Here is a 24788-nt window from a genome sequence, read left to right as displayed (position 1 = left end):
ATGCTGATTTTAAATGTATAAGTTCAAGATTAGTCTTACCCATCAAAAGTTACGAGCCTGAGAAAATTTTCCTCATTTTGGAAAATAGGGGGAAACACGCCCTAAAAGTCATACAATCTTAACGAAAGAACCTTATTGTAGAAGTTTCAAGCTCCTATCTACAAAAATGTGTAATTTCATATTGTTTTGCCAGAAGACAGATTCCAGATGTGTGTTTATTTGTTATGGCACTTGGTATTAACCAATTGACATATAGCAAACGCAAATTCTGTCTGTCTGTCGGTCTGTCTGTCGGTACTGGTTTTGCTACTTTAGGCACTTCCAGGTAAGCTAGGACGATGAAATTTGGCAGGTCTTATCAGGGAGCCGACCAGATTAAATTTGAAATTTCCCGATTAGAAGTTTTCCCGATTTGACCATCTTGCAGGGATTGGGGGGCCCATTAATTCGGAAAAATAGAAAAAATGAAGTATTTTTAACTTACGAACGGTTGATCAGATCTTAATGAAATTTGATGTTTGGAAGGATATCGTTTCTCGGAGCTGTTATTGTAAATCCCGACCGGATCTGGTGAAATCTGGTAAAATCTTGGAAAACACTTAGAGTGGAGGGATCGGGATGAAACTTGGTGGGAAAAATAAGCACAAGTCCTAGATACATGAATGACATAGCCGAAACGGATCCACTCTCTTTGGGGTAGTTGGGGGAGGGGGGGTTTTAATTCTGAAAAATTAGAAAAAATGAGGTATTTTTAACTTACGAACAGGTGATCGGATCTCAATGAAATTTGATATTTAGAAGGATATCGTGTCTCAAAGCTCTTATTTTAAATCCCGACCGAATCTGGTGGCATTTGGGGGAGTTTGGGGTGGGGGAACCTAAAATCATGGTAAACACTTAGATTGGAGGGGTTGGGATGAAAACTGGTTGGAAAATAAGCAGAAGTCTTAGATACGTGATTTACATAATTGGAATGGATCCACTATAGTGAGGGGTGGGGTTAATTCTGAAAAATTAGAAAAAATGATGTGTTTCTATTTTACGAAGAAGTAATCGGATCTTCATGAAACTTCATATTTAGAGGGACGTCGTAACTCAGATCTCTTATTTTAAATCTCAATCGGATCCAGCGTCATTGGGGGGGCAGTTGGGGGGGGGCCGGAAATCTTAGAAAATACTTAAAGCGGATGGATCAGGATGAGACTGGATGGGAAGAATAAAAACCTGTCTAAGATACGTGACTGACATAGCAGGACCGGATCTGCTCTCTTTGGTGCAGTTGGGGGAGGGAGTAATTTTGAAAAATGAGGTATTTGTAACTTACGAAAGGGTGACCAGATCTTAATGAAATATGACATTTAGAAAGATCTCGTGCTTTAAAGCTCTAATTTTAAATTCCGACCAGATCCTGTGACATTGGGGAGAGTTGGAGGGGGAAACCGGAATTCTTGGAAAACGTGAAAATTGGGGTATTTTTATCTTACGAATAGGTGATAAGATCTTAATGAAATTTGATATTTAGAAGAAATTTATGTCTCAGAGCTCTTATTTCAAATCCCGACCAGATCTTTTGACATTCGGGGGAGTTGGAGTGGGAAATCGTGGAAAACACTTGGAGTGAAGGAATTGGGATGAAGCTTGGTGGATAGAATAAGCAAATGTCCTTGATACATGATTGACGTAACTGTACCGGATTCGCTCTCTGAGGGGAAGTTGGGGGGGAGACGTTCGTTGATTTGGTGAGTTTGGTGCTTCTGGACGTGCTGGGACGATGAAAATTGGTAGGCGTGTCAGGGAGTTGCACAAATTGACTTGATATAGTCGTTATCCCAGATTCGACCATCTGGGGGGGGGGGGGTAAAGGGAGAGGAAAATTAGAAAAAATTAGGTATTTATAACTTACGAGTGGGTGATCGGAGCTTAATGAATTTTGATATTTAGAAGGAAATCGTGACTCACAACTCTTATTTTAAATCCTGACCGGCATTAAGCCTCTGATTTTCCTTTTAAATCAATCTATTGATTCTTAGAATTTTGTCAGAGCTCATACCATATGAGCTCTTGGCTCTTAGCTCTTCTTGCCTCGTCAAAAGTGTCATATGAGTTATTAGCTCTTGTTTTTTATTTTTCGTTTTTTGTTTGTTCGTTTTTTTTTCTCAGGGGTGATCGTATCGACTGATTGGTCCTAGAATTTCGTGAGAGAGCTCATTCTAACGGAAATTAAAAGTTCTACTGCCATTTTTAAGCGACCAAAAAATTTGAGGGCACCTAGGCCCCCTTCCACGGTCGCCTTTTTCCAAAAGTCACCGGATCAAAATTCTGAGATTGCCATTTTCTTCACCACAGTCGTAAAACCTAATAATTATGTCTTTGGGAACGACTTGCTCCCCCGCAGTCCCCGTGGGAGGGGCTGCAAGTTACAAACTATGACCTGTGTTTACACATAATAATGGTTACTGGGAACCGTACAGACGTTTTTGGGGGATTTTTTGGTTTAGGAGGGAGAGTTGGGGGGAGGTTACGTGGGAGGATATTTCCATGGAGGAGCTTCTCATGGGGGAAGAAATTTTCAATGAAGGCGGCGCAAGATTTTCTAGCATTATTTGAAAAAAAAACAATGAAAAAATAAATATGAAAAGTTTCTTTCTACTGAAAGTAAGGAGCAGCATTTAAACTTAAAACGAACAAAAATTATTATGCATATGAAGGGTTTAACTCCTCGTAATACCTTAATCTTTACGCTAAAGTATTTTTAGTAGTTTCAACTATTTATTCTACGGCCTTTGTGATTCAGAGGTCATTCTTAAGGAATTGGGACAAAATTTAAGCTTTACTGTAAAGAGCGAGGTATCGACGAGGGTCAAACCCCCTCATATACGCAATAAAAACATACGAATATAGAAGTTCGTTACGTAAGTTAATTGGGAAGTTACATATATTTTTTACCAATGAAAACGTTCATAAAAAATTAAAAATTCTAGGTGCCTTTTTAAGTAATCAAAAAATTGGAGGGCAAGTAGGCCTCCTCCCTCGCTCCTTTTTTCAAAATCTTCCGATTAATTGTAGTTAATTAATATCCAAATTTTATTTTAATTATCTATGTGCGGAGAACCAAGATCAAAACCTGCATCAATTCAAAAATTTCCAGAAATTAAATAAAAAAAACAAGTTTTTTTAATAATGAAAGTAAGGAGCAACATTAAAACTTAAAACGAACAGAAATTACTACGTATATGAAAGGGGCTTTTCATCCTCAACGCCCCGCTCTTTACGCTAAAATTTCTTACTGTTTTAAAAAGTAGAGTTAAGAGAATGAGTCAAACTTTAGCGTATAGAGCGAGGCGTTGAGGAGGAAAAGCCCCTTTCATATACGGTGTAATTTCTGTTCGTTGTAAGTTCTAATGTTGCTCCTTACTTTCATTTAAAAGAAACTTGTTTTTTCATTTAATCAAGAAAAGAATTTGCTCTGAATTCATAATTAAAGCCTTTTTAATACTTTTGCTTGGTGTTTGGGTATACATAAAGTCTAAAAGTAATGTTGGGAGTGAAAAAAAATATGTGTAATGCTATAGTAAATGGGTTTTTTATTTGCTCTTTTAAAGTGCGCAATCTTGAGATTGCTGGTTGGAAAATAATTAATTTTGTTATTATCTTGAGTTGAAGAATCTTGAAAGAATAACGTCAAGTCGTTTTCAAATCTCTGCTTTTGCAAAAAAGCTTCTTCAAAAGGTACAACTTTATAGGCGCTTGATATATTACGAGAATTTGAAGAGACTTTGTATTAAACTTGCCACTTTTAGTGTTAATATTGTAAATAATCCCTTGCTGCTTTGAACATGCTTCTTACTTTTAAAGATTCCGCTTTATCGCAGAATCTTAAGCTATGCTTGTATTTTACATTAGCCTTTCTTCAACCACTATAACATCTTAATTCGCGAGTTGACTTAATAAATTTCTCCGTCACAGGCTTGTAAGTGAAAAGGGAATTTTGCTAAAAAAAAAAAAAAACAATAGAAACAGGTTAGACTTGGTTTGAAGTCAATCAAGGGAGCTGCTAATATTTTTTCACAGACAAAAATACCAAATAGGTGATTCACCGTCTAAGGTGAATTATGTCCTCTTAGGATGATTTGAGTTAATAAATTTCTCCTTAATAAGACTGAAACTCAAACTTTAAAATCCCCTGAAATTGAGGGAGGGAATGTCTCTCTGTAGGTGTTGAGCCTGAGCCTCACGAGGGGGGTATAGGGACTCTCCCTTAGAAAAAGGTCAAATCCCGAACTACAGAATAATAACCAGTTAAAATTCAATAAAATGAAAAAAACAGAAGACCTAGAAAAGGGGTTAATCTTGTACTTGAAGAAGTAACTTCAGCAAAAAATGTTAGGAATGGGTTGGACTTGGCTTGAAGTCAATCAAGGGAGCTAGTATTGTTTTTTTTGCAGACAAAAAAAAGTCAAAATGGGTGATTCACTGTCTAAAGTGAATAACTCAATCTGATAAAATGTAGAACGCTCTTTTGATTATCTGGTTTTAGCATGAGCTGACCCAGTAGATTTTTCCGTGGTTAGCCTATACATCTTAAAAGCTTAAAAGATAAAAAAAAATTCAAAGCAAAAATTTAAAGTAAAAATTCTTTTGAACTTAAATTTTAAAAATCCTCGGAAATCGAGGGATGGAATAGATCTCAGTAGCTGTTCTTTAATCCTCACAAGGTGGTATAAAGAGTTCCTCGTTAAAAAAGATTAAATCTTGAAGTACAGAATAATAATGAATTAAAATGCAATAAAATTGAAAAAAAAACTGAATATCTTGAAAACTGAGTAATCTTGTAATTGAAGAAGGAACTTTGCCAGAAAAACAGTAGAAACGGGTTAGAATTGGCTTGAAGTATATCAAGGTGTGCTTGTACTATTTTTGCGCAGACAAGACTATTCCAAGCAGGTGATTCACCGTATTACGTGAATAACTCAATCTGATAAAATGTAGAGCTCTCTTTTGATTATCTGCTCTTAGCACGATTTGAATCGATAAAATTCTCCGTGATAAGCCTGAAAATCTTGATAGCATAAAAGATGAAAGAAAAATATTAAAAATAACACTTTACAGTAAAATTTTGTAAACTGAACTTTAAAAATTGACTGAGATCAAGGGAGGGAATGTCTCTTTATAGCTGTTGAATCTGAGCCACAGAAGGCGGATATAGCGATTCCCCCTTAAAAAGGTCAAATCGTAAAGTAAAGAATAATAATCTGTTAAAATTCAATGAAATGGAAAATGGGACATCTCGAAAAATGAGTAATCCTATAATTAAAGAAGGAACTTTGCCAGAAAGACGTTAGAATTGGATTAGACTTGACTTAAAATAAATCAAGGAAGCTCCTATTATTTTTGTGCTGATGAAAAAAGTCCAAACGGTTGATTCGCTGTCTAAAGTGGACAACTCAATCTGTTAAAATGTAGAAAGTTCTTTTGATTATCGGCTCTTAGCATGTGTTGACTCAATAAATTTTTCCATGATAAGCATACAAATCTTAAGAGTAAAAGAAATTATTAAAAATATTGAATGCACAAATTTAAAGGAAAAGAAATTAGACTTTAACTTTAAATATCCCTTAATTCGAGCGATGAAATGGCTCTTGAACCAGATCCTCATGAAGGGGTATAGAGAATTCCCCCTAAAAAGGTCAAATCTTACAGTACGGAATAATAACAAGTTAAAATTTAATCAGAACGCTCTGTTGATTAACTACTATTAGCATGATCTAACTCAATAAATCTCTCTGTGATAAGCCTAATAATCTTAAGAGTATAAAAGTTAAAATATTAAAAGTAATACTTTCAAATAAACAAATTTTTAAACTTGAACTTTAAAAATCCCCTGAACTCGAGGGATGGAATGTCTCTATGTAGTTGTTGAATCCGAGCCTCACGAGGGGGGTATAGAGATTTCCCCTTTAAGAAATACCGAGTCTCATATTAAAGAAATCGCTTAAAATTCAACGAAATGTGACCACCCTCAAAAGTCCTTTATCCGTGGTGAGCTTGTAATTTAAGAAATAATTTTATCAGAAAAACATTAAGTGGGTTAAACTTGGCTTGAAGTCAATCAAGGAAGCTCATATTATTTTTACGCAGATGACAAAAAGCCATATAGATGATTTAATATGCATTACCCCCTCCACCCGTGTGATGCCTGGCCGGTAGTAAACCCCTAGTGCTGTGTCACTCTGCGCTCGAGGTTGAAATTTTTTCATGTTCTTTCACTTGGGGCATATATGACAAATGTTCATTGTGATTCTGAGACTATGGTGAAAGGATCGGACAAGACTGAAAATCAGGATTATCACTTTCAAAAAAATTATGGTGTCCGTATATCCCCTATTCAATGTATTAACAACCCTTCTATACCTTAATGGTTATATTTGATGGTTTATGACTTCCCATCTTACCCTGGCCTTATTGACGGTGCAAGACAAAATTAACATGTAAAAACAAATTTATTGTATGTATAATATATAAAAAAACATAAAGTCCATCAAAGGATTTTGGTGTTCATTCTTAAATAGAAGCTCTTCCATATTCCTTGGCTTGATAATTGAAAGCCGATTTGAGTAAAATGATTTCTGGGAGGGTCTATTTCGCTTATTGATGTTTTTTGCACGACACTTCATATGTTTGGACAGATATGAACATTGAGAAAATCTGTTAGTACAGATGATGCAAGAATACAGTTTTTCACTAGTGTGACCTCTCATATGATTAGAGACGGTATAACTCCGAGAAAAGATTTTACGACACACATTGCAGGAATATGGCTTTTCGGCAGTATGAATTCTCTGATGCTTATTAAAATTTGAACTGTGGGAAAAACGGTTAGTGCAGATCATGCAAATATAAGGTTTCTCTCCTGTATGACTTCTCAGGTGATAAGATAAATGACAGATGATAGAAAAATGCTTTAGCCCAAAAGTTAAATTCATATGGTTTTGTGTTTTTACCTGTCATTGTGGTTTCTTTTTCCTGAATGTTTGGGTGGATGTTGAATGAGGTATTTGCAAAAAGAGTGTCATATGAAGGGCCATTATTTCGGCTAGTTACAGCACCATATAAGTCATTTCGTCTAATTTTGAATGAATCATAACGACCCCTTTTCTCTGGAAGAGGTTGATCTTCGAAAATATCAAAAATGTCCTCAGATTCACTGTGAAATGCCTTAATAAGTTCATTTTTTCTATCACATTTGTCAATAGCTCTTGAGAAACTAAATTTTGCCTTCTTATCCTGAATTTCAGATTTTTGCAAGTTTGCAAGGAAGTATTCATTTCGTGAGGAAGAATTAGCGACAGTACTAAAAGGATTAAAAAGAATAAGGTTCCAGGTGCTGATATTGTGGTAAATGAGTTTTTTAAATATGATGGCTCTGAGGTTCGTAATAAGTTACTGAAGATTATGAATATTATTTCTTTAAAAGGGGAAGTACCTAACGATTTAGGAAAACCTTAATTAAACCACTGTATAAGAAAGGTGATAAGAGTCAGAGTCGTATTATCGAGGCCCTAATCTGGTCGCTGCAAGTACCAAATTACTTTGTAATATGATGCTTTTTAAACTGAGAGATGCTGTAGACAACTTTTAAGAGAATAACAGTGCAGTCTTAGAAAAGGTAGAGGATGTGTCTACCAAATTTTAACTATTAGTTTAATAATTGAGAAGTGCCTTAGTTGTCAAACCCTTTTGTCCTTCGTCTTATAGATTATGGGCAAGTATTTGACGCTATTGATAGACGAGCTTTAGCTCTTATCTTGTATAAGGTCTTATCCTTGTATGGTATACCAGACAAATACGTTAAAGTGATTAGTGCTATGTAAGAGAATAACACTGCTGAGATTAAGGTAGGACATGAGGGTAGCAGCTGGTTTTGTATTAAATCAGGAGTTAAAGCATGGTTGCGTTCTATCCCCCTTTAAATGGATTGTTTTGATGGAAGTCTCAAGGAGCACATAAAAGGCAATGGGAGACCACAGAATCAAATTGGGAGGAAAACTCTCTTGGACATAGATTATGTCGATGATTTAAGCATACAGGATGCTAGGATAGGTTTGAAAATTAGCGTTAAGAAGGCTAAGTTACCAAGGCTAGGAAAAGGTGACGCTGTGTAACGAAAATATTAATCAGGTGGGCAGCTTGACTTATCCTGGCAGCATTATTAGTAAAGACGGTGGGAGCAGTGAATATGTTAAAAGTAGAATATCCGAGGCTCAGGTTGTTTTTCCACAGTTAAAAAAAAAGTTTGGAAGAATAGGAAGTTAAGTTCGCAAAGAAGATTAGAATACTCGAAGGTAAAGTTATGACAGTGTCAAATATGGTACTGAAACATGGGCGCTCCGAAAAGTTAATGAATGTTTACTAGATATCTTCCAGAGAAACTATCTATCTATTGATTGTTCTGGGCACCTGGCTGATTGACCGTATATCATACAGTAGACTTTACGAAAAATTTGGTTCAAACCCACTCTCTAGGGCTATGATTAAAGAAAGGTTGAGATGGCTAGGGCAGGTTCTGCGGATGAAGAATGACAGATTGCCGAGGATTCTCCTTTTCGGCCAACCGTCCAGGGCTAGACGGAAAGCAGGTTGTCCTCGTCTGGGCTCGGAGGATGTTGTAAAGAAAGATTTAAAGGAAATGGGAACTCCCTGGAAGGGTGTAAAGAGAGAGGCTTTGAAAAGACTGGGATGGAGTAGAAGCGTGTGTAGCTGTGTTGGCATTGGGCGGCTTCGTGATGCAGTGAATTTCTAGTGGTAGTAGTATTAGAGTAGGTATTTAAACTTTAATTATAATCCCGCTTTTAAAAGGTGCTCTGGCCCTTGTAATATATTATGCCAATATTCATATCTAATTCACCTCCTATGGACACTTCATAAATCAAAGAGTTTGAAATCTGCATAAGCACATATCAAAGAGTTTGCACTTCACAAATCAAAGAGTTTGAAATCTGCATAAGCACATATTCTTTTGATGTGTACGTCTGTTGATACAAAAATTCAGGTTTTGGGGTTTCTGAATTTTCGTACAAATTTTCCTCTTTACATACTTTACATTATCATATATGGATAAAAAGAAAGAAAAGAAAAACCCTATCTCGAGTATAACTGACTAACGATTCTTATTCACTTTTATTTCTAGGTTTCGTGTGAAGATTCCAGCCTCTCAAAGGAGCCGGTAACATTCACAATGGAACTTTTCGATACAGAGAATGGGTTAATGCTTGCCAATAATACAAATTCTAAACCCATTTTTGAAGTAGAAGGTCTAGATAGACAAGCTAAAGTACTTGCAGGTGAGAGAAAAATACTTGCTCCATTATGCGTTTTGTAAAGTATTTAAAGAGGAGCTTTTTACCAACTGAAGAAACTATTGCCCTAAGTAGTTAAACTCCTCATTAATGAATGTACAACCCAAGTTATAGCGCGGAAAATGTTTTCCACAGGGCACCTTCTCAGCTTGCTGCTCCAAAATTTTGGCATTAAATTTTCGATAGTGCGTTAAATTGTCGTGAATTCTCCTGCAATCAAACAGTTCGTGGTAACGAACTGTAGTAAGGAGTGACCCAGCTCAATAGTAGCCAAAACTCTAAAAATGAAACTTTGATACAACTAGTTACATCAAAAGGATTGTATTTTAATACTGATTTTGAATTTAAAAGTTTCGTCAAGTTTATTCTTATCCATCAAAATTACGAGCCTGAGAAAATTTGCCTTATTTTAGAAAATGGGGGGAAACACCCCTTAAAAGTCATAGAATATTAACGAAAATTACACCATCAGATTCAGTGTATCATTTTCAGTCAGATTCAGTGTAGAATTTTCAAGGTCCTATCTACAAAAATGTGGAATTATGGGTTTTTGCCACAAGACAGAACAGGGATGCGTGTTTATTTGTTTGTTTTTTTGTTTTGTTTCCCCAGGGGTGATCATATCGATCTAGTGGTCCTAGAAACTCACAAGAGGGCTCATTCTAATGGAAATTAAAAGCTCTAGTGCCCTTTTTATGTGACCAAAAAATTGGAGGGCACCTATGCCCCCTCCCGCGCTCATTTTTTTCCCAAAGCAACTGGATCAAAACTCTGAGATAGCCATTTTATTCAGCATAGTCAAAAAACCTAAAAACTAAGTATTTGTGGGCGACTTACTCTCTCACAGTCCCCGTGGGAGGAAATGCAATTTACAAACTTTTACCAGTGTTCAAACATAGTAATGGCTATTGTAAAGTGTACAGACAATTTCAGGGGGATTTTTTGATTGGAAGGGGGGAGGAGTTGAGGGGAGGAGGTTATGCGGGGGGGAACTGTCCATGGAGGAATTTGTAATGGGGGAAAAGAATTTCCATGAAGGGGGTGCATGATTTTCTAGCATTTTTTTAAAGGGCAATGAAAAAATTAATATGAAAAAGTTTTTTTTTAACTGAAAGCAAGGAACTGCATTAAAACTTAAAACGAAGAAGGATTATTACGCATATGAGGGGTTTACCTCCTCCTAACACCTCGCTCTTTATGCTAAAGCAATTTTATTAATTTCAAATGATTTTTTCTACGACCTTTGTGATACAGGGGCATAATTAAGGAATTGGGACAACATTTAAGCTTTAGTGTAAAGAGTGAGGTATTGTAACAAAAACTCGTATACGTAATAAAAACATACGAATTTAGAATTTCGTTAAGTATGTTAATTCGTAAGTTACGTATATTTTTACTAATAAAAACGTTCGTAAAATTAAAAGTTTGAATTGCCTTTTAAGTAAAAAAAAAATTTGGAGGGTAACTTGGCCTACTCCCCCGCTCCTTTTTTTCTCAAAACCGTCCGATCAAAACTATGAGAAAGCCATTTAGCCAAAAAAAAAAATAGTATGTAAATTTTGTTTTAATTATTGATGTGCAGAGAGCCAAAATCAAAACATGCATTAATTCAAAAATGTTCAGAAATTAAATTTAAAAAAAAACATGCTTTTTTTTTAACTGAAAGTAAGGAGCGACATTAAAACTTAAAATAAACAGAAAGTACTCCGTATATGAAAGGAGCTGTTCATTCTTCAACGCTCCGCTCTTTACACTAAAGTTTTTTTACTGTTTTAAAAAGTAGAGTTGAGCGAAAGAGTCAAACTTTAGCGTAAAGAGCGGGGCATTGAGGAGGGAACAGATCCTTTCATATACGGAGTAATTTTAGTTCGTTTTAAGTTCTAATGTAGCTCCTTACTTTCAATTAAAAAAAAATTATTTAATCCAAATCAGGGTCAATATGGGTGTTTTCTAGCCTCTAGGTCAACTTGTATAAGTTGAAATATTTTCAATATTTTATTTCAATATTTCATTTCAATAAAATGTACGAATGGATGAGAATCCGACTCTAATCCCAGGAATTTCTTCTGTTAAGGCCTATAGTCCAAGTTAAAACGACTCAGATCAGAACTCAAATGTCTCTTTTCTTTGTCCTTAATGACTATTTTAATGCTTTTAGTTAGGTAAGGAGGTGTAAGAGGTTGAAGGTATTTTCGGGGAAAATGATATTAATTACTAAAATATCATCATTTCAAGATTTTATTTCACTGTAGTTTTTATTTTCATAGTCAATGCTGTTTCATTGTCTAACTGGAAAAGAAAATATATGTAGTATGATTCGTTTTCAGTGAAGCGCCAATGACGCAGTTGACTCTAGACTTTTACAGTTAGGGAAGGGGGCAGTATTCAAACTCTTTGATTGTAGTGAAACTGTATTTGTTTTGAACAGCCTTGGAAAAAAATATTAAAATTAAACTTAATATTTTATATATAATGATATTAATTGGTGAATGCTCAGCAGTTCAAGATTTAATTTTATTGTCATTGTCATGTTTGTTTTCAATATTGAAATATAATTTGTTTTCTGTAAAGCGCCAATAACACAAAAGGTTTTTGACTTTTACAGTGAGAGAAGTAGTCAATACCTAAACCCTTGTAGTGATTTTTGTTTGTTTAAAGCTTGATGAGCATATTCAATTTAAATTTCACTCGTGTCAAGATTTATTTATACATTAATATTAATACCTATTGTATGTTTTTTTGCTGTGATTGCTGATTTAATTTCTGTTCGTTTTGGGTTTCATTTAAACTTCAACAAGAAAATATTTTTGGTCGTTTTAAGCTTGATATGCATATTCAAATTAAGCTTTACTTGTTTTGAGATGTATTTATTCACTTGTATTAGTAGGCTACCTGTTGTATGTTTTTTGCGATGATTCTTTATTTAACTTCTGTTCATTTCGAATCTTGTTTATTCTTTTGTAGTAATTTCTGGTCATTTGTGTTTGAGTTATTGTAAATTTATACTTCTTCTGAACTTAAATTTAATAGGCCACAGAGAAAGTGCCAGGGGTCAACCCCTGGGATTCTTTGAATAAAACATCGTTGAAAAGTTATTCTTTTGGATCGGGGGGGGGGTCCATGGAGGGAAGCTCAGAGGTCAGCTTCCATGATTTTTTGAATAAAGAATCGTTAATAAGTTTTTTTGGGAAGGTCAGGCCATGGAGGGACGACCAGGGGTCAGCACACATGTTTTTGGAATAAAATATCGTTAATTATTGGTTCGCCGGGGGGTTTGGACCATGGAGAGAGTACCAGGGATCAGCGAGAGGGTGCCAGGGGTCAGCTGTCATAAATTTTCGGAATAAAATATCCTTGATCAGTGTTATTTTTGGAGGGGGAGGTCGACTCAGGGTGTTAGCTCCAATATTTGTGGAATAAAATAGAATAAGATAAAATAGAATAAGAAGTGTTTTGGACAGGGATCGGGCTATGGAAGAAGGACCAGGGGTCAACTACCCTGATTTATCATAGATAGCTTTTTAGGAGGAACGGAGGAGAATCGTGCTATGGGGGGACAAGATTCAGCTTTTGTGAGTTTTCGGGTATTTCCCATTCGATCACTTTTTACTCTTAAAAATTGAATTGAAACTTCCAATTTCCAATTGAATTAGCACCCTTTGAAGTTTATAAGACACTACTTTCATATGAAGTAACTCCGGGAAAAAATAATAAGAAATTGGAGCCTTATGACCTTTACTATAGGCAATGCTACATCGTTGCCTCTGATGGCTGCAGCGACAGTTGTTCGATAGAATTCTACCTTGTCTCTCAGTTGATATGTCTTCTGTGTTAAGAAAAGGTTTGTCCATTACTGAGGCTAACCCAGAAAGTCCGTAAAAAAAGAAAAAAACCGAGACGCTAAAATTGTATTACTCCACAAAGTTTAAATTTTGTATTTTTTTTTATCATTTTTGAGAGCAGATAATTCCACCCTATTTGGTCGGGTGGCTATTTTTGATCTAAATTTGGCGATAACACTAAAAATGTTATTCAATGGTAATATAATTTCTACATAAATGTATATACTGTAAAATCTTTTCACTTGAAATATAAATATTTTAATATTTCGTGACAGCCTGAACTCTAAAAACGACATCAAGAACGTTTAGGTCTAATAAAAAGCAGCTTAAACAAGTCTCGTCAAACCAAGTCTAAACTGACACAGCCTAAGCTAAAAAATATCGTTAGATTGGAGAAAAAAGTGTTTAACTATAGACTAGAAGGGATATTAGACCTGCTTTTGAAGTAGAATCCAACGCTCTGAACGCATGAAGTACTCTGCGAAAAATCAAAGTACCAGAAATAATTGTCCCTTTTGAAAGTGGAATAGAGGCAATAAAGATTAGAGCTCATATGACATTTGCCTCATGCTGCAGATGCCTTATCAAACAGTTCGTGGTAACGAACTGTAGTAAGGAGCGATCCGGCTCAATAGTAACCAAAACTCTAAAAAATTGAATTTTGATATCAATAGCTACATCAAAACAATCGCATTTTAATGCTGATTTTAAATATATAAGTTTCATCAAGTTTAGTCTTACCCATCAAAAGTTACGAGCCTGGGAAAATTTGCCTTATTTAGGAAAATAGGGGGAAACACCCCCTAAAAGTCGTAGGAACTTAACAAAAAAGGCACCATCAGATTCAGCGTATCAGAGAACCCTACTGTAGAAGTTTCAAGCTCCTATCTACAAAAATGTGGAATTTTGCATTTTTTGCCAGAAGACAAATCACGGGTGCGTGTTTATTTGTTTGTTGTTTTTTTTGTTTTTTTTCCCAGGGGTCATCGTATCGACCAAGTGGTCCTAGAATGTCGCAAGAGGGCTCATTCTGACGGAAATGAAAAGTTCTAGTGCCCTTTTTAAGTGACCAAAAAAATTGGAGGACATCTAGGCCCCCTCCCACGCTCATTTTTTTCCCAAAGTCAACGGATCAAAATTTTGAGATAGCCATTTTGTTCAGCATAGTCGAAAATCATAATAACTATGTATTTGGGGGTGACTTACTCCCCCACAGTTCCTGGGGGAGGGGCTGCAAGTTACAAACTTTAACCAGTTTTTACATATAATAATGGTTATTGGGAAGTGTACAGACGTTTTCAGGGGGATTTTTTTGGTTTTGGGGGTAGGGTTGAGGGAGGGGGCTATGTGGGAGGATCTTTCCTTGGAGAAATATGCCATGGGGGAAAAAATTCAATGAAAAGGGCGCAGGACGAATCTGGTCACGTTAGAAAAAACGTCAAATTCAGAGCTTAATATACAATGCTGGGTGTTCGGAGCCTCTCTATTATGGAGTATAATTTGAAAATAACACAACTATACGAGCGATAAAACATATATACCACAACCATAACTCAACTAACGAAAGAACTGCTAAGAGATAACACAACTATAAAGCGAAAACAGGTGAAAACTAACGGGAAAATAAACGAACTAAGAGGTGGAAGGGGCCCAGAGAAAAAATATAATCATTTTTCAATTTTGAGCCTAACTTCCGCAAAGGAGTAATAATGTCAGAAGCCCCGAAATACCGAATTATTTTCTTTTCAAACAGTTCGTGGTAAAGAACTGTAGTAAGGGGCGACCCGGCTCAATAGTAAACGGAACTCTAAAAAACGGAATTTTGAGGCTAAAAGATACATCAGAAGAATCGGATTTTCACGCTGATTCTAAATATATAAGTTCCAATTAATTTAGTCTTTGTCATCAAAAGTTACGAGCCTGAGAAAATTTGCCCTATTTTGGAAAAAAGGGGGAAACATCCCCTAAAAGTCATAGAATCTTAACGAAAATCACACTATCGCATTCGGCATATCAGAGAACTCTATAGCAAAAATTTCAAGCTCCTATCTAAAAAAATGTGGAATTTCATATTTTATGCCAGAAGACAAATCACGGGTGCGTGTTTATTTGTTTGTTTGTTGTTGTTTTTTTCTTTTCCCCAGGGGTCATCGTATCGACCAGGTGGTCTTAGAGTGTCGCAAGAGGGCTCATTCTAACGGAAATGAAAAGTTCTAGTGCCCTTTTCAGTGATAAAAAAATTGGAGGGCAAATAGGCCCCCTCCCACGCTAATTTTTTTTTCCAAAAGTCAACAGATTAAAATTTTAAGATAGCCATTTTGATCCGCATAGTCGAAAACCATAATAACTATGTCTTTGGGAATGACTTACTCCCCCACAATTCCTGGGGGAGGGGCTGCAAGTTACAAACTTTGACCAGTGTTTACATATAGTAATGGTTATTGGGATATAGACGTTTTAGCCAAAAAAAAATTAATATACTAATTTCATTTCAATAATTTATGTGCGGAGAGCCAAAATCAAACATGCATTAATTCAAAAACGTTCAGAAATTAAATAAAAAAACTAGTTTTTTTAACTGAAAGTAAGGAGCGACATTAAAACTTAAAACGAACAGAAATTACTCCGTATATGAAATGGGTTGTCCCCTCCGCAGTTCCTCGCTCTTTACGCTAAAGTTTGACTCTTTGCCACAATTCTACTTTTTAAAACAATTAAAAACTTTAGCGTAAAGAGCGAGGGACTGCGGAGGGGACAACCCATTTCATATACGGAGTAATTTCTGTTCGTTTTAAGTTTTAATGTCGCTCCTTACTTTCAGTTAAAAAAACTAGTTTTTTTTATTTAATTGCTACAATGGGGCAACTGGCTGCAATAGAAGACAAGTGACAACAAGAATCAACATATAAAAGCCTGTTGCGTAGCCGTTGGTCTCCCGGCACTATCGAATTGGGCCCCACACCTAGTCGACGGAACCATGCACTTATATCCTAGTTTTGAGTTCACCTGCAATTAACAACATATCTCTTCGTTTTTGTTTATTTTTTTAAACTTGTTTTTCAGTTGTAAAGACCTCATACCTATTGGTTCAACAAGATATGTTTTCTTGCTGAATGTGAAAGGTTGTTCAACATTGGTAAATACTTTCTGTCTAAACTTGTCCTTATCAAAGGTGCTGTTCTTAATGAGACATTCCCTCGAAGTATCAACAAAAAGTGTCCACCGGGGAATATAATAGTCCATTACCAAACCTAAAATCAGATAAAAACTATAAGTCATTGTAAATATATAAGCATATAAATTTATAGAATATATAAAAATAAATATGTGAATAATAAATATATATATATATATATATATATATATATATATATATATATATATATATATATATATATATATAGTCATTTCTTAATGGCAGCACAGGCTCCACCTTTCAACAGACTTACATTTTTTAGTTTAGGATTAGAATTGAATCAAATTTTGACTATGTATGTTTTTAATTTCTCATTGTAGTTTTAATATCATTGAACAGAGGGACCTTACCCCATCTTTCTGGGATCGAAACTTAATTATATGTGACCATTGCTAGCAGTACCCAGCACGTCTTACAGAGTATAACAAGGGATCGACAAAGCTGCCATTTTTTTTATTTTACATTTAGAGATGATAAGAAGCTGCTCTAGAACAATTTTTTCCAAATTCGCCTCAAAGGTTCCTGTGACAAGATTTTGGACAGAGAAAATATCACTAGGAAAAAATTGCATAACATTTTGGGAAAATAGCAAATGAAAAACGCTTCTAAGATATGCTTTAGAAAATATTCGAACATACTTAAATTCCAGAAAATAAAACAAAACTCTTTCAATAGTACACTAAAGTTTAGCTTTGCTATTAAATATAATCTTCTCTAACAATAGAAAGCAGAAAAAGAATAAGAAAAGAGAATAAAAAATAATGGCATTTTAAGGATTTGATCATATATAGGTTCTGTTCTAGGCCCAGTCAGTTGCGTGGTCTTCAACGCATACTCCCCGCATCCCCTTCCGAGAACGAAAAATCGCGCAAGTAAACAAAAGTAGAACAAGACATTTGGGGCAGCAAGTATCAAATATTATCACAACTTTTTTTTACATTCCATCTGTATATGTTGCAGTTTAATATTCGAATAAACAAACAAGAAATCACAAATAAAAATTAATTAAAAAGTTAAAACTGAATTCAAAAATAAAAACAAAGAAACATTGATATTGTTAAAGAATACAACTTACCGCCCCATTTTTTCGCAGCATAATCAACAATTTCTCCTCTTGGACCCCAGAGTGTTATTTGATTCCTTGCATTGTATTCAAACTGAGACTTCTCCTAATAAGACGATAAGTACAGGTTATTGTTTCACTGACAATAAAATAAATATGACAGAGCTAAAGGTAAAGCTATGACTGTCCAAACCTATCAACGTTTCTAATTATCACCCTTTCTTTTCCCAATCATTAATCATGGTGTAATGGTATCTGCAACCTACTAAAGAGATAACCACGGGCCATAGTAACCAAAAATTAAAAAACGCGTAAAAAAACTGACTGGTGAAAAAAATAGCCAATTGTAGCTGATTCGAGAATGGTAACTTTTATCTCGAATAGTTTTAATTCCAAAATATTTTCTCGAAAACAAATTTATGGAAATTTTGTAAAACGGCCTTTAACCGCTCCTAAATGGCGTCGGAGGGAAATAAACAGTATACCATTGAAATCACTATGGCCAAAATCCCAATTCAGGGAAATTACAGCCCCTGACTCGAACAAAAAGGGAAGTCCCTTTTTGCATCTTTTCAGTTTTTAGAACAAATTTTGCAGTGTTTTATGAAATATTAGAATAGCAGTAACATTTTGACTTCTTTTATACCTTAAATTTTTACTTTATTTCGCCCTCTCATACGTCAAGACGCCAGATCCTACGTCAGATTTGATTTTACCACGACACTGACAATTTTTGTTTGTTTATTAGAACAACGATGAAGCAAAATTTAAGTTTATACTCATAATTGAGCTATACAAGTTTCCTCATTACACCTTCAAAGAATGAAAGGTATAACTATTGGTCGAATTCAATCCTTGTCTTAACAACATAACTACAATAAACTTGGCGCTGCAAAATACTATCAGTAGTCGATGCTTGGCCGAACCATCCTTTGGCCACCCCTATATGACCTATACAAAGTTTTAAAATGACTTTTTTTCAGACCTACTCTCTTAATCTGGGGCCCTCAGATTTTGGGATTTGGTCTTCCAGAATTTCAAGGGCAGGCGGAGCCACTTTATCGCGGTAAAGAGTTTGCTCAAACCGCATAGGAGGGCCAAAGGGGGGGGGGGGCAATTTCACTCCCTCTAAATTTTAACAATATTATTTGGCAGCTTCATTGAAAAAAATGAAAAAAATTCTTGCCCCTCCCCCTGCATTTTCATAAACTGGCGCTCCTAAACCCACATTGTTCGTAAAGAGTGGTGCTTTTTATCCCATTACCAAGATTCATTTGTAGAACAGTCTCTTTGAAAAATGTGTCATATCTTCAGCTACTTTGTAGAGTGTCCAATACTACTGCCCTGGCATTAAGTGCACTTATCACCCTTTCATCAAAGCGCCACTGATCTTTTCTAGCCCTCTGCAATCCCGTAGTATCCGAAATTGAGCAAAATCACTAAGTGGTTATGACTATTCTACTTTCAACCTCTTTTCGACATCCATAATCGTTGGAAAAGTTGCCATGAATAAGTGTTTGTGTATTAAACTGAACCAAACCTTCCAGGAACAGTTGAATAATGAAGTGGAGAGTTTAAAATTTGACATTGCAGAAGATGAATTGAATAATTTAGGAAAACAATTTGTGAAGTTGCTGATAGTGTCTTAGGAAAGAAAATTAGGAACGCATCTAGGAATATTAGTGAAAAGGCTTTCTGTTTAATAAAGGAGAAAAGGGGCTTGTACAAGAATTATCTGAGTGATAGATCATATGAAAACAAGAGGAATGTAAAGAAATTGGAGGAAGCATTAAAGTATGGACTAAGAGGGTGTGAAGTGGAGGCCAAGGATAAAATTACTGAGGATCTTGAAGATGCAGCTAGACGACACAATAGTAAAATATTGTACTGGCATATTAATAAATTGAGAGGGAGTAGTCAATTCGGACTATTCTCAGTTAAAGATAGAAATGGGGCCACAATTGGTGGTAGGGAAAGAGTGATAGGGAATGTGCAAAAGCGAGAGAGACTCCAGGAACAGATATAGATGAAAATGAAAAAGTTTTTGATGCCTTGAATGTGAAGGAAGATTGGTTTTGTGAGGAACAATTAGCGACAGTTCTAAAAGGATTAAAATATAATAAGGCCCGAGGTGCTGATACTGTGGTAAATGAGTTTCTTAAATATGGTGGCTCTGAGGTTAGGAATAAGCTACTGAAGATTATGAATGTAGTTATTGAAAAAGGGGAAGTACCTATTCATTTTAGGAAAACCCTAATTAAACAACTCTATAAGAGAGTTGATGAGTGAGTGTGGTTATTATCGAGGTATAAGCCTCATCTCTGCAGGTAACAAATTACTTAGTAATATGATACTTTTTAGACTGAGATATGCTGTACAGTGATAAAAGAAGAGCGGTGCGGTTTTAGAAAGGGTAGAGGATGTGCCGGTCAAAATTTTCATTCTAAGGTTAATAATTGAGAAGTACATCAGCTATCAAACACTTTGGCCCTCAGTTTTATAGATCATGAGCGAGCGTTCGATTCTGTTGATAGAAGAACTTTAGCAAAGGTCTTAACCAAATTTTGGTTCTTGAAAAACACCAATTTACAGAGCCTAGTGGCTTTTTTCTTTTATTTTTGGTATCTCTAATTTTTTCATCTTTTCCTCTGGAATAAATGTTTCCTCCGGAATGTTTCCAGGGTTCTATATTATTAATGACATGCAAGTCAGCTTCGTCACCGAGTTGGGCAGACTGGATTTTATTTTTGGTATCTCTATTTTTTCATTTTTTCCTCTGGAATAAATGTTTCCTCTGGAATGTTTCCAGGGCTCTATATTATTAATGATCTAATTTTTTCATCTTATGCTTTGGAGTAAATTGCTTATTATTTTAACAAACTCCAAGTAGCTTTACAGCAAATAATGCTTTGCAAGCAGTCTCGTGAATTAGTTTAACTATCAAAAAAGAAATACATTTTACAACTCTGATATTTTCTTAGTGGTTATTTTAGTTGTTGATATAAGGATGACGAACTTGGTCCACAAGTATCAGGGTCATTTTAATAATGGAACAAAAATATCCCTATTTTAGATCAATACGCTTGTGCACTGTCAATGTGCATGTGCGTGTATAGTTGGCATTAGAAACTATATCAGAAATGCCAAATTTGGACCAGAAGGATCATGAAATGGGCTTTGATGGGATGAAAGTGATCGCATAACATCATTTTAAACTAACCAGAGGCCTTTTCCATTGACGTAAAGTTACTGGAAGGAAAAGTGGTATTTTATGCCTTTAGTCAAAGCGCCAGTGAAAGTCAACAAAAACCACTCTTTTTCGATTAAAATCATAATCTATGATCCTTCTAACCCTCGATCCCCCCCCCCCTGGATACGGCCTTAGACGGTACTTATAACTTCTATAGAGTCATTCCCTAAATTTATTAACTATGCTAGCTGGTGTGTCACTAAACAGAACTTCTTGTGTAACATCTGTGCAAGATTAATTAAGATTATCAAATTTAATGCAGATGCCAAGATTGAGTCAAGACATAAATTCAAATTTGTTTATAAGAGATTATGAGAGATAAAAATTAAAAGATTATATATTATAAAATGCATACCTCCAAAGGAGCAACAGCTTTAGCAGACTCTATCCAAGGTCCGAGCATGAATTGTTGGTTAGTATTCAGGATGGTATCCATGTCATAAAGGATTTTCAGAAGAGTTTTACATGATGTCCTGTAAATTTATTTATTAGAGCAGTGGTACTCAAACTTTTTATTTTTGCAGTCTGAATATTTATTATTCTATTGTGGTAAGTGCTATAAATTGTATTTTGGGGTGGACGGTTAGCTTTCATATATAAAAACTACCTTACCAAAGTATGAACATTTTCAGGGGGGAGGGGTTAAAACTCCTTAACTCCCATCCCCGGATATCGCCTTGAGTATTTACAAAAATATGCTTGAGGGGGGGGGAGGGCTTGTTGATTTTACAGAAATGCCTTATAAAGTACTGATTAGTAATTTTTAGGCCCTGTCAAGCATTATATAAATAAAATTCACGAAATACGTCACAAAATCTAAAGCTAAGTCATTTTCGGTAATTAAATAAAAAACAAGTGAAGAGAAAATCAAATGACAGTAAAGAGTGCCGTCCAAACGTGAAACGTAAATAATTTCTTAGACTACACTGTCTTCCATTTAAAAATAAAATGAAGTGAGCATATAATAACGGGCTTAACTTTCTATTAAAATAGTGAAAATATTCTTTATTAAATGTTTTGCCTATATCTACTTCATTTTATTTTCGTTATTAAACGTGTAAAAAACAAAATTATATCCTATAAATAAGTAAAAAGTAAGTAAGTAACTAAGACGGCACTAGACCCTTAAGGTCCAAACCGGCGGTGCTGATCTCCGTTTCATGGCCCTGCAGCCAGGAAGTGCAAAAGGGGGTTGGGGGCTAATCATCCTGTGCTTTCACACACCCTTCCTGCTTACATTCCCCAGATTTATCCAGGTACTCATTTAGAGCTGGGTCGACTCTGGCTGAGTCTACAGAGTCACGCCACTGACCCCTGTCCCAAACTAAATAACTGGTCACAACTGGGAATGAACCCGTGCCCCTTGGACACAGAATTCCCACGCCACAGCTTCAACCACTCAGCAAGGACGGAGCAATCCTATAGATGGATAGTCTATTACGGTTATATAGTTTATACGGTAGTCTATACGGTTAGCTTTCACATGTAAAAAGACCTTACCAAATTATGAACAAATCGTATTAAGTTTCAAATTTAATACACAAAATTCTCAAAGAAATGCATCCAAGCCTTAAATTTAATTTTTTGAAGAAGTCAAGACACTTAAATCTTGCTAAAACGTGAAAATCTTAGTAGCTATTGAGCAAAACTGTTTTTGATTGTACATTTTGGGACTAAATTTTCAAAATTTGCGCAAACAATTCCATTTAATCACGACGAAACTTTATTGAAATTAAAGTTGTAGTACCCCATGTTATGTTGAATATTTTGTTGTCACAGCTAATGGTCATATTCGACTTTTTGACCCTTCTCAGATAATGCCAAAAAACCGTTTGTAAGCTATTCTGAAAGGGAGAATCAGCAGAGCAATTAAGGTCAGGAAGATCAAAGTGTGATAAAACATGCATTGCCCTCTAGCTTCTTCTTTTGAGAATTTTTAGTCATGACATTTTAATCATGACAAAATAAATTCTAAAAATGATCAAAAAAGACGTGTTTACAAGACAACACTTTCATTGTTACTAATGCCTGGAGCAGGAATGAAAGCGACAAGTCAAAGGACAAGCTTCAGTGACCGTTTTCCTGAATCAGGGATAGATCGGATCAGGTCACAAAGATGACTTTTTTCCAAAACAAGCAAGTTTTGTAGACAGAATCATTGGTACCTATTTGGAGCGGCATCTCCCTCTAGATTTCCACCCATACGAGATTTTAAAAAATACCTTTGAAAGGTCTTTTTATCGAAAAAAAAACCATCTCTAAAAGATTTTGAAAAATATACTTAGCCTAAACGTTTTCGAAAATTGGCAACACTACCCACAGTCGGAGATCCAGTGAACTGTAAAGTGTTAGCACAGGTCTGAATGAATAGGAATGGCTTCTGCAACAGCGGCTGATATATTTTTCCAAAAAGTACTATTGACATTACCATTAAATAGTTTATAAAAGCCCTACTATTTTTTTTTGGAACGCTTTCTTCAAAAAAGAAACGGTTAAAATAAAGTAACAACAGAACAAAGAAACGGTAGATTCATCTTGAAACACTGTTTACTATAATATATTTCTAGTAAATATTTTTTACTGGACAGGAGACTGCTCTTTCAGCGTTTGTTCCCTAGTCATTACTCAGTAAGCAAGATATTGCGTTTCTTATATTCAAGAATATAAATACTCATCTTTACATAATTTCTAACTCAAATCATAAAAATATTTCAAATATGTTGAAATACTTACTCAAAATATTCTATTGCAGTTTACATTTTAGTCAAAATTAAACGATCAAACTCAGCATGTTAGAGGTTTCAAGGTATCAACAAAAATAAAATATTTCGTTGATAGAAACAACGAAACAAGGGACCGAGGGTTCCATAAAAAGGGACCAAGGGTGATTTTTTTTCAGGGATAACCGTCAGTGATCGTAGGATGTGAAAAGATGGTATTATTTTAGGTTCACCCTTTTAGCAAAACCATAACAACCTCACTTTCGAATGGAGAAATATAGCCAGTTGGATGTTGTTCATTTATCAATTGGCTTTCAAAACATTCAAACTGAAGGTTTTGAGTTGAAAAAACTAACGACTAGGCTAAATTCTAATAATTTAAATATCATCATTCGTTCGTAATATAGTGAGTTTCATTTCAAGCTACTGATTAATACCAAGAGTACACTAGTGAACTCTCTATCGTCTAAAAATGAAGATTGACTAAGGAAAATAAAATAACAGTTCCTGTCAAATAGAATGTTGTGATGAAGCTATAACAGAATCTCAGCCAAAATGACAGCACTATTTTCTGGTACTAGCCATGGATTGACAAATGCCTAGTCACGTTTGAAATTCTAATGCGTAAAATTCCTAAAATAGTAAAACAGATTACCCCCCTCCCTTTCTGTAAGGACATTTGGGTTTGACCTTTACTAAAGTTTCCTATACTATCGTCTTTTAACCACTAGTCTTGGGGTCTTAAATAAGAAATCTCTAATTTTATAGCATAAAATTATTATTATGTTTCCCTTTGCGAAACATATGAACTGTAAGCGAATATTTTCCACCGTTGAATTTGATCAACTAATGCGTCTAAGACATATATCAACCATAAGGGTGTTTTACACTTTCTAATCTTTTTTCAAAAAAAGTGAGGGATGCCCTCTTGTTTGCGGATGAGAATATATACAAAAAAAATGATGCTTTTCAGAGAGAGAAATATAGAATACTCCTCCCCCCCCCAAAAAAAAACAACAACAACAAAACACATCTGACGGCCACCCCAAAAAATCCTGATCAGATAAATCAGTCCAAAGTTCGGTTATCCAGTTTAATCTTTGGATGTAACTAGTCTCTAGACAATCTTTTCTCTCACAGACAAAAGAATGATTGTTTTTTCCTGGAAAATAGCAGCTTCATAAAAACACATGTTATCATTATAAGAAATTGCCCAACACTTTGCATATACAATTTCAAAAGTTTCTAGGCTGTAAGTCCACTCGTGTTTTGCCATTCAAAGTTTCACTGGTCACTGCAACCTTAAGTTTTACCGCAATTGTAATAGGTTTTTACCAAAGCATCGATTTAGTTTGTAAATC

General features: G+C 35.2%; 1 protein-coding gene across 1 annotated transcript in view; it reads left to right on the top strand.

Moving 5' to 3' along the window:
- The window catches only part of LOC136029195 (neural cell adhesion molecule 2-like), a gene marked incomplete in the record, with an annotated part of 281406 nt that overhangs the window by 168442 nt on the left and 88176 nt on the right, over positions 1–24788 (top strand). The window contains 1 exon segment of the mRNA XM_065707337.1: positions 9188–9341. Within this exon segment, the coding sequence (XP_065563409.1) occupies positions 9188–9341 (154 nt within the window).

Source organism: Artemia franciscana, chromosome 7 (assembly GCF_032884065.1).
Source record: "Artemia franciscana chromosome 7, ASM3288406v1, whole genome shotgun sequence".
NCBI lineage: Eukaryota > Metazoa > Arthropoda > Branchiopoda > Anostraca > Artemiidae > Artemia > Artemia franciscana.
The sequence above is the reverse complement of the archived record's forward strand: the minus strand, read 5'-3'. Positions and strand labels throughout refer to the sequence as shown.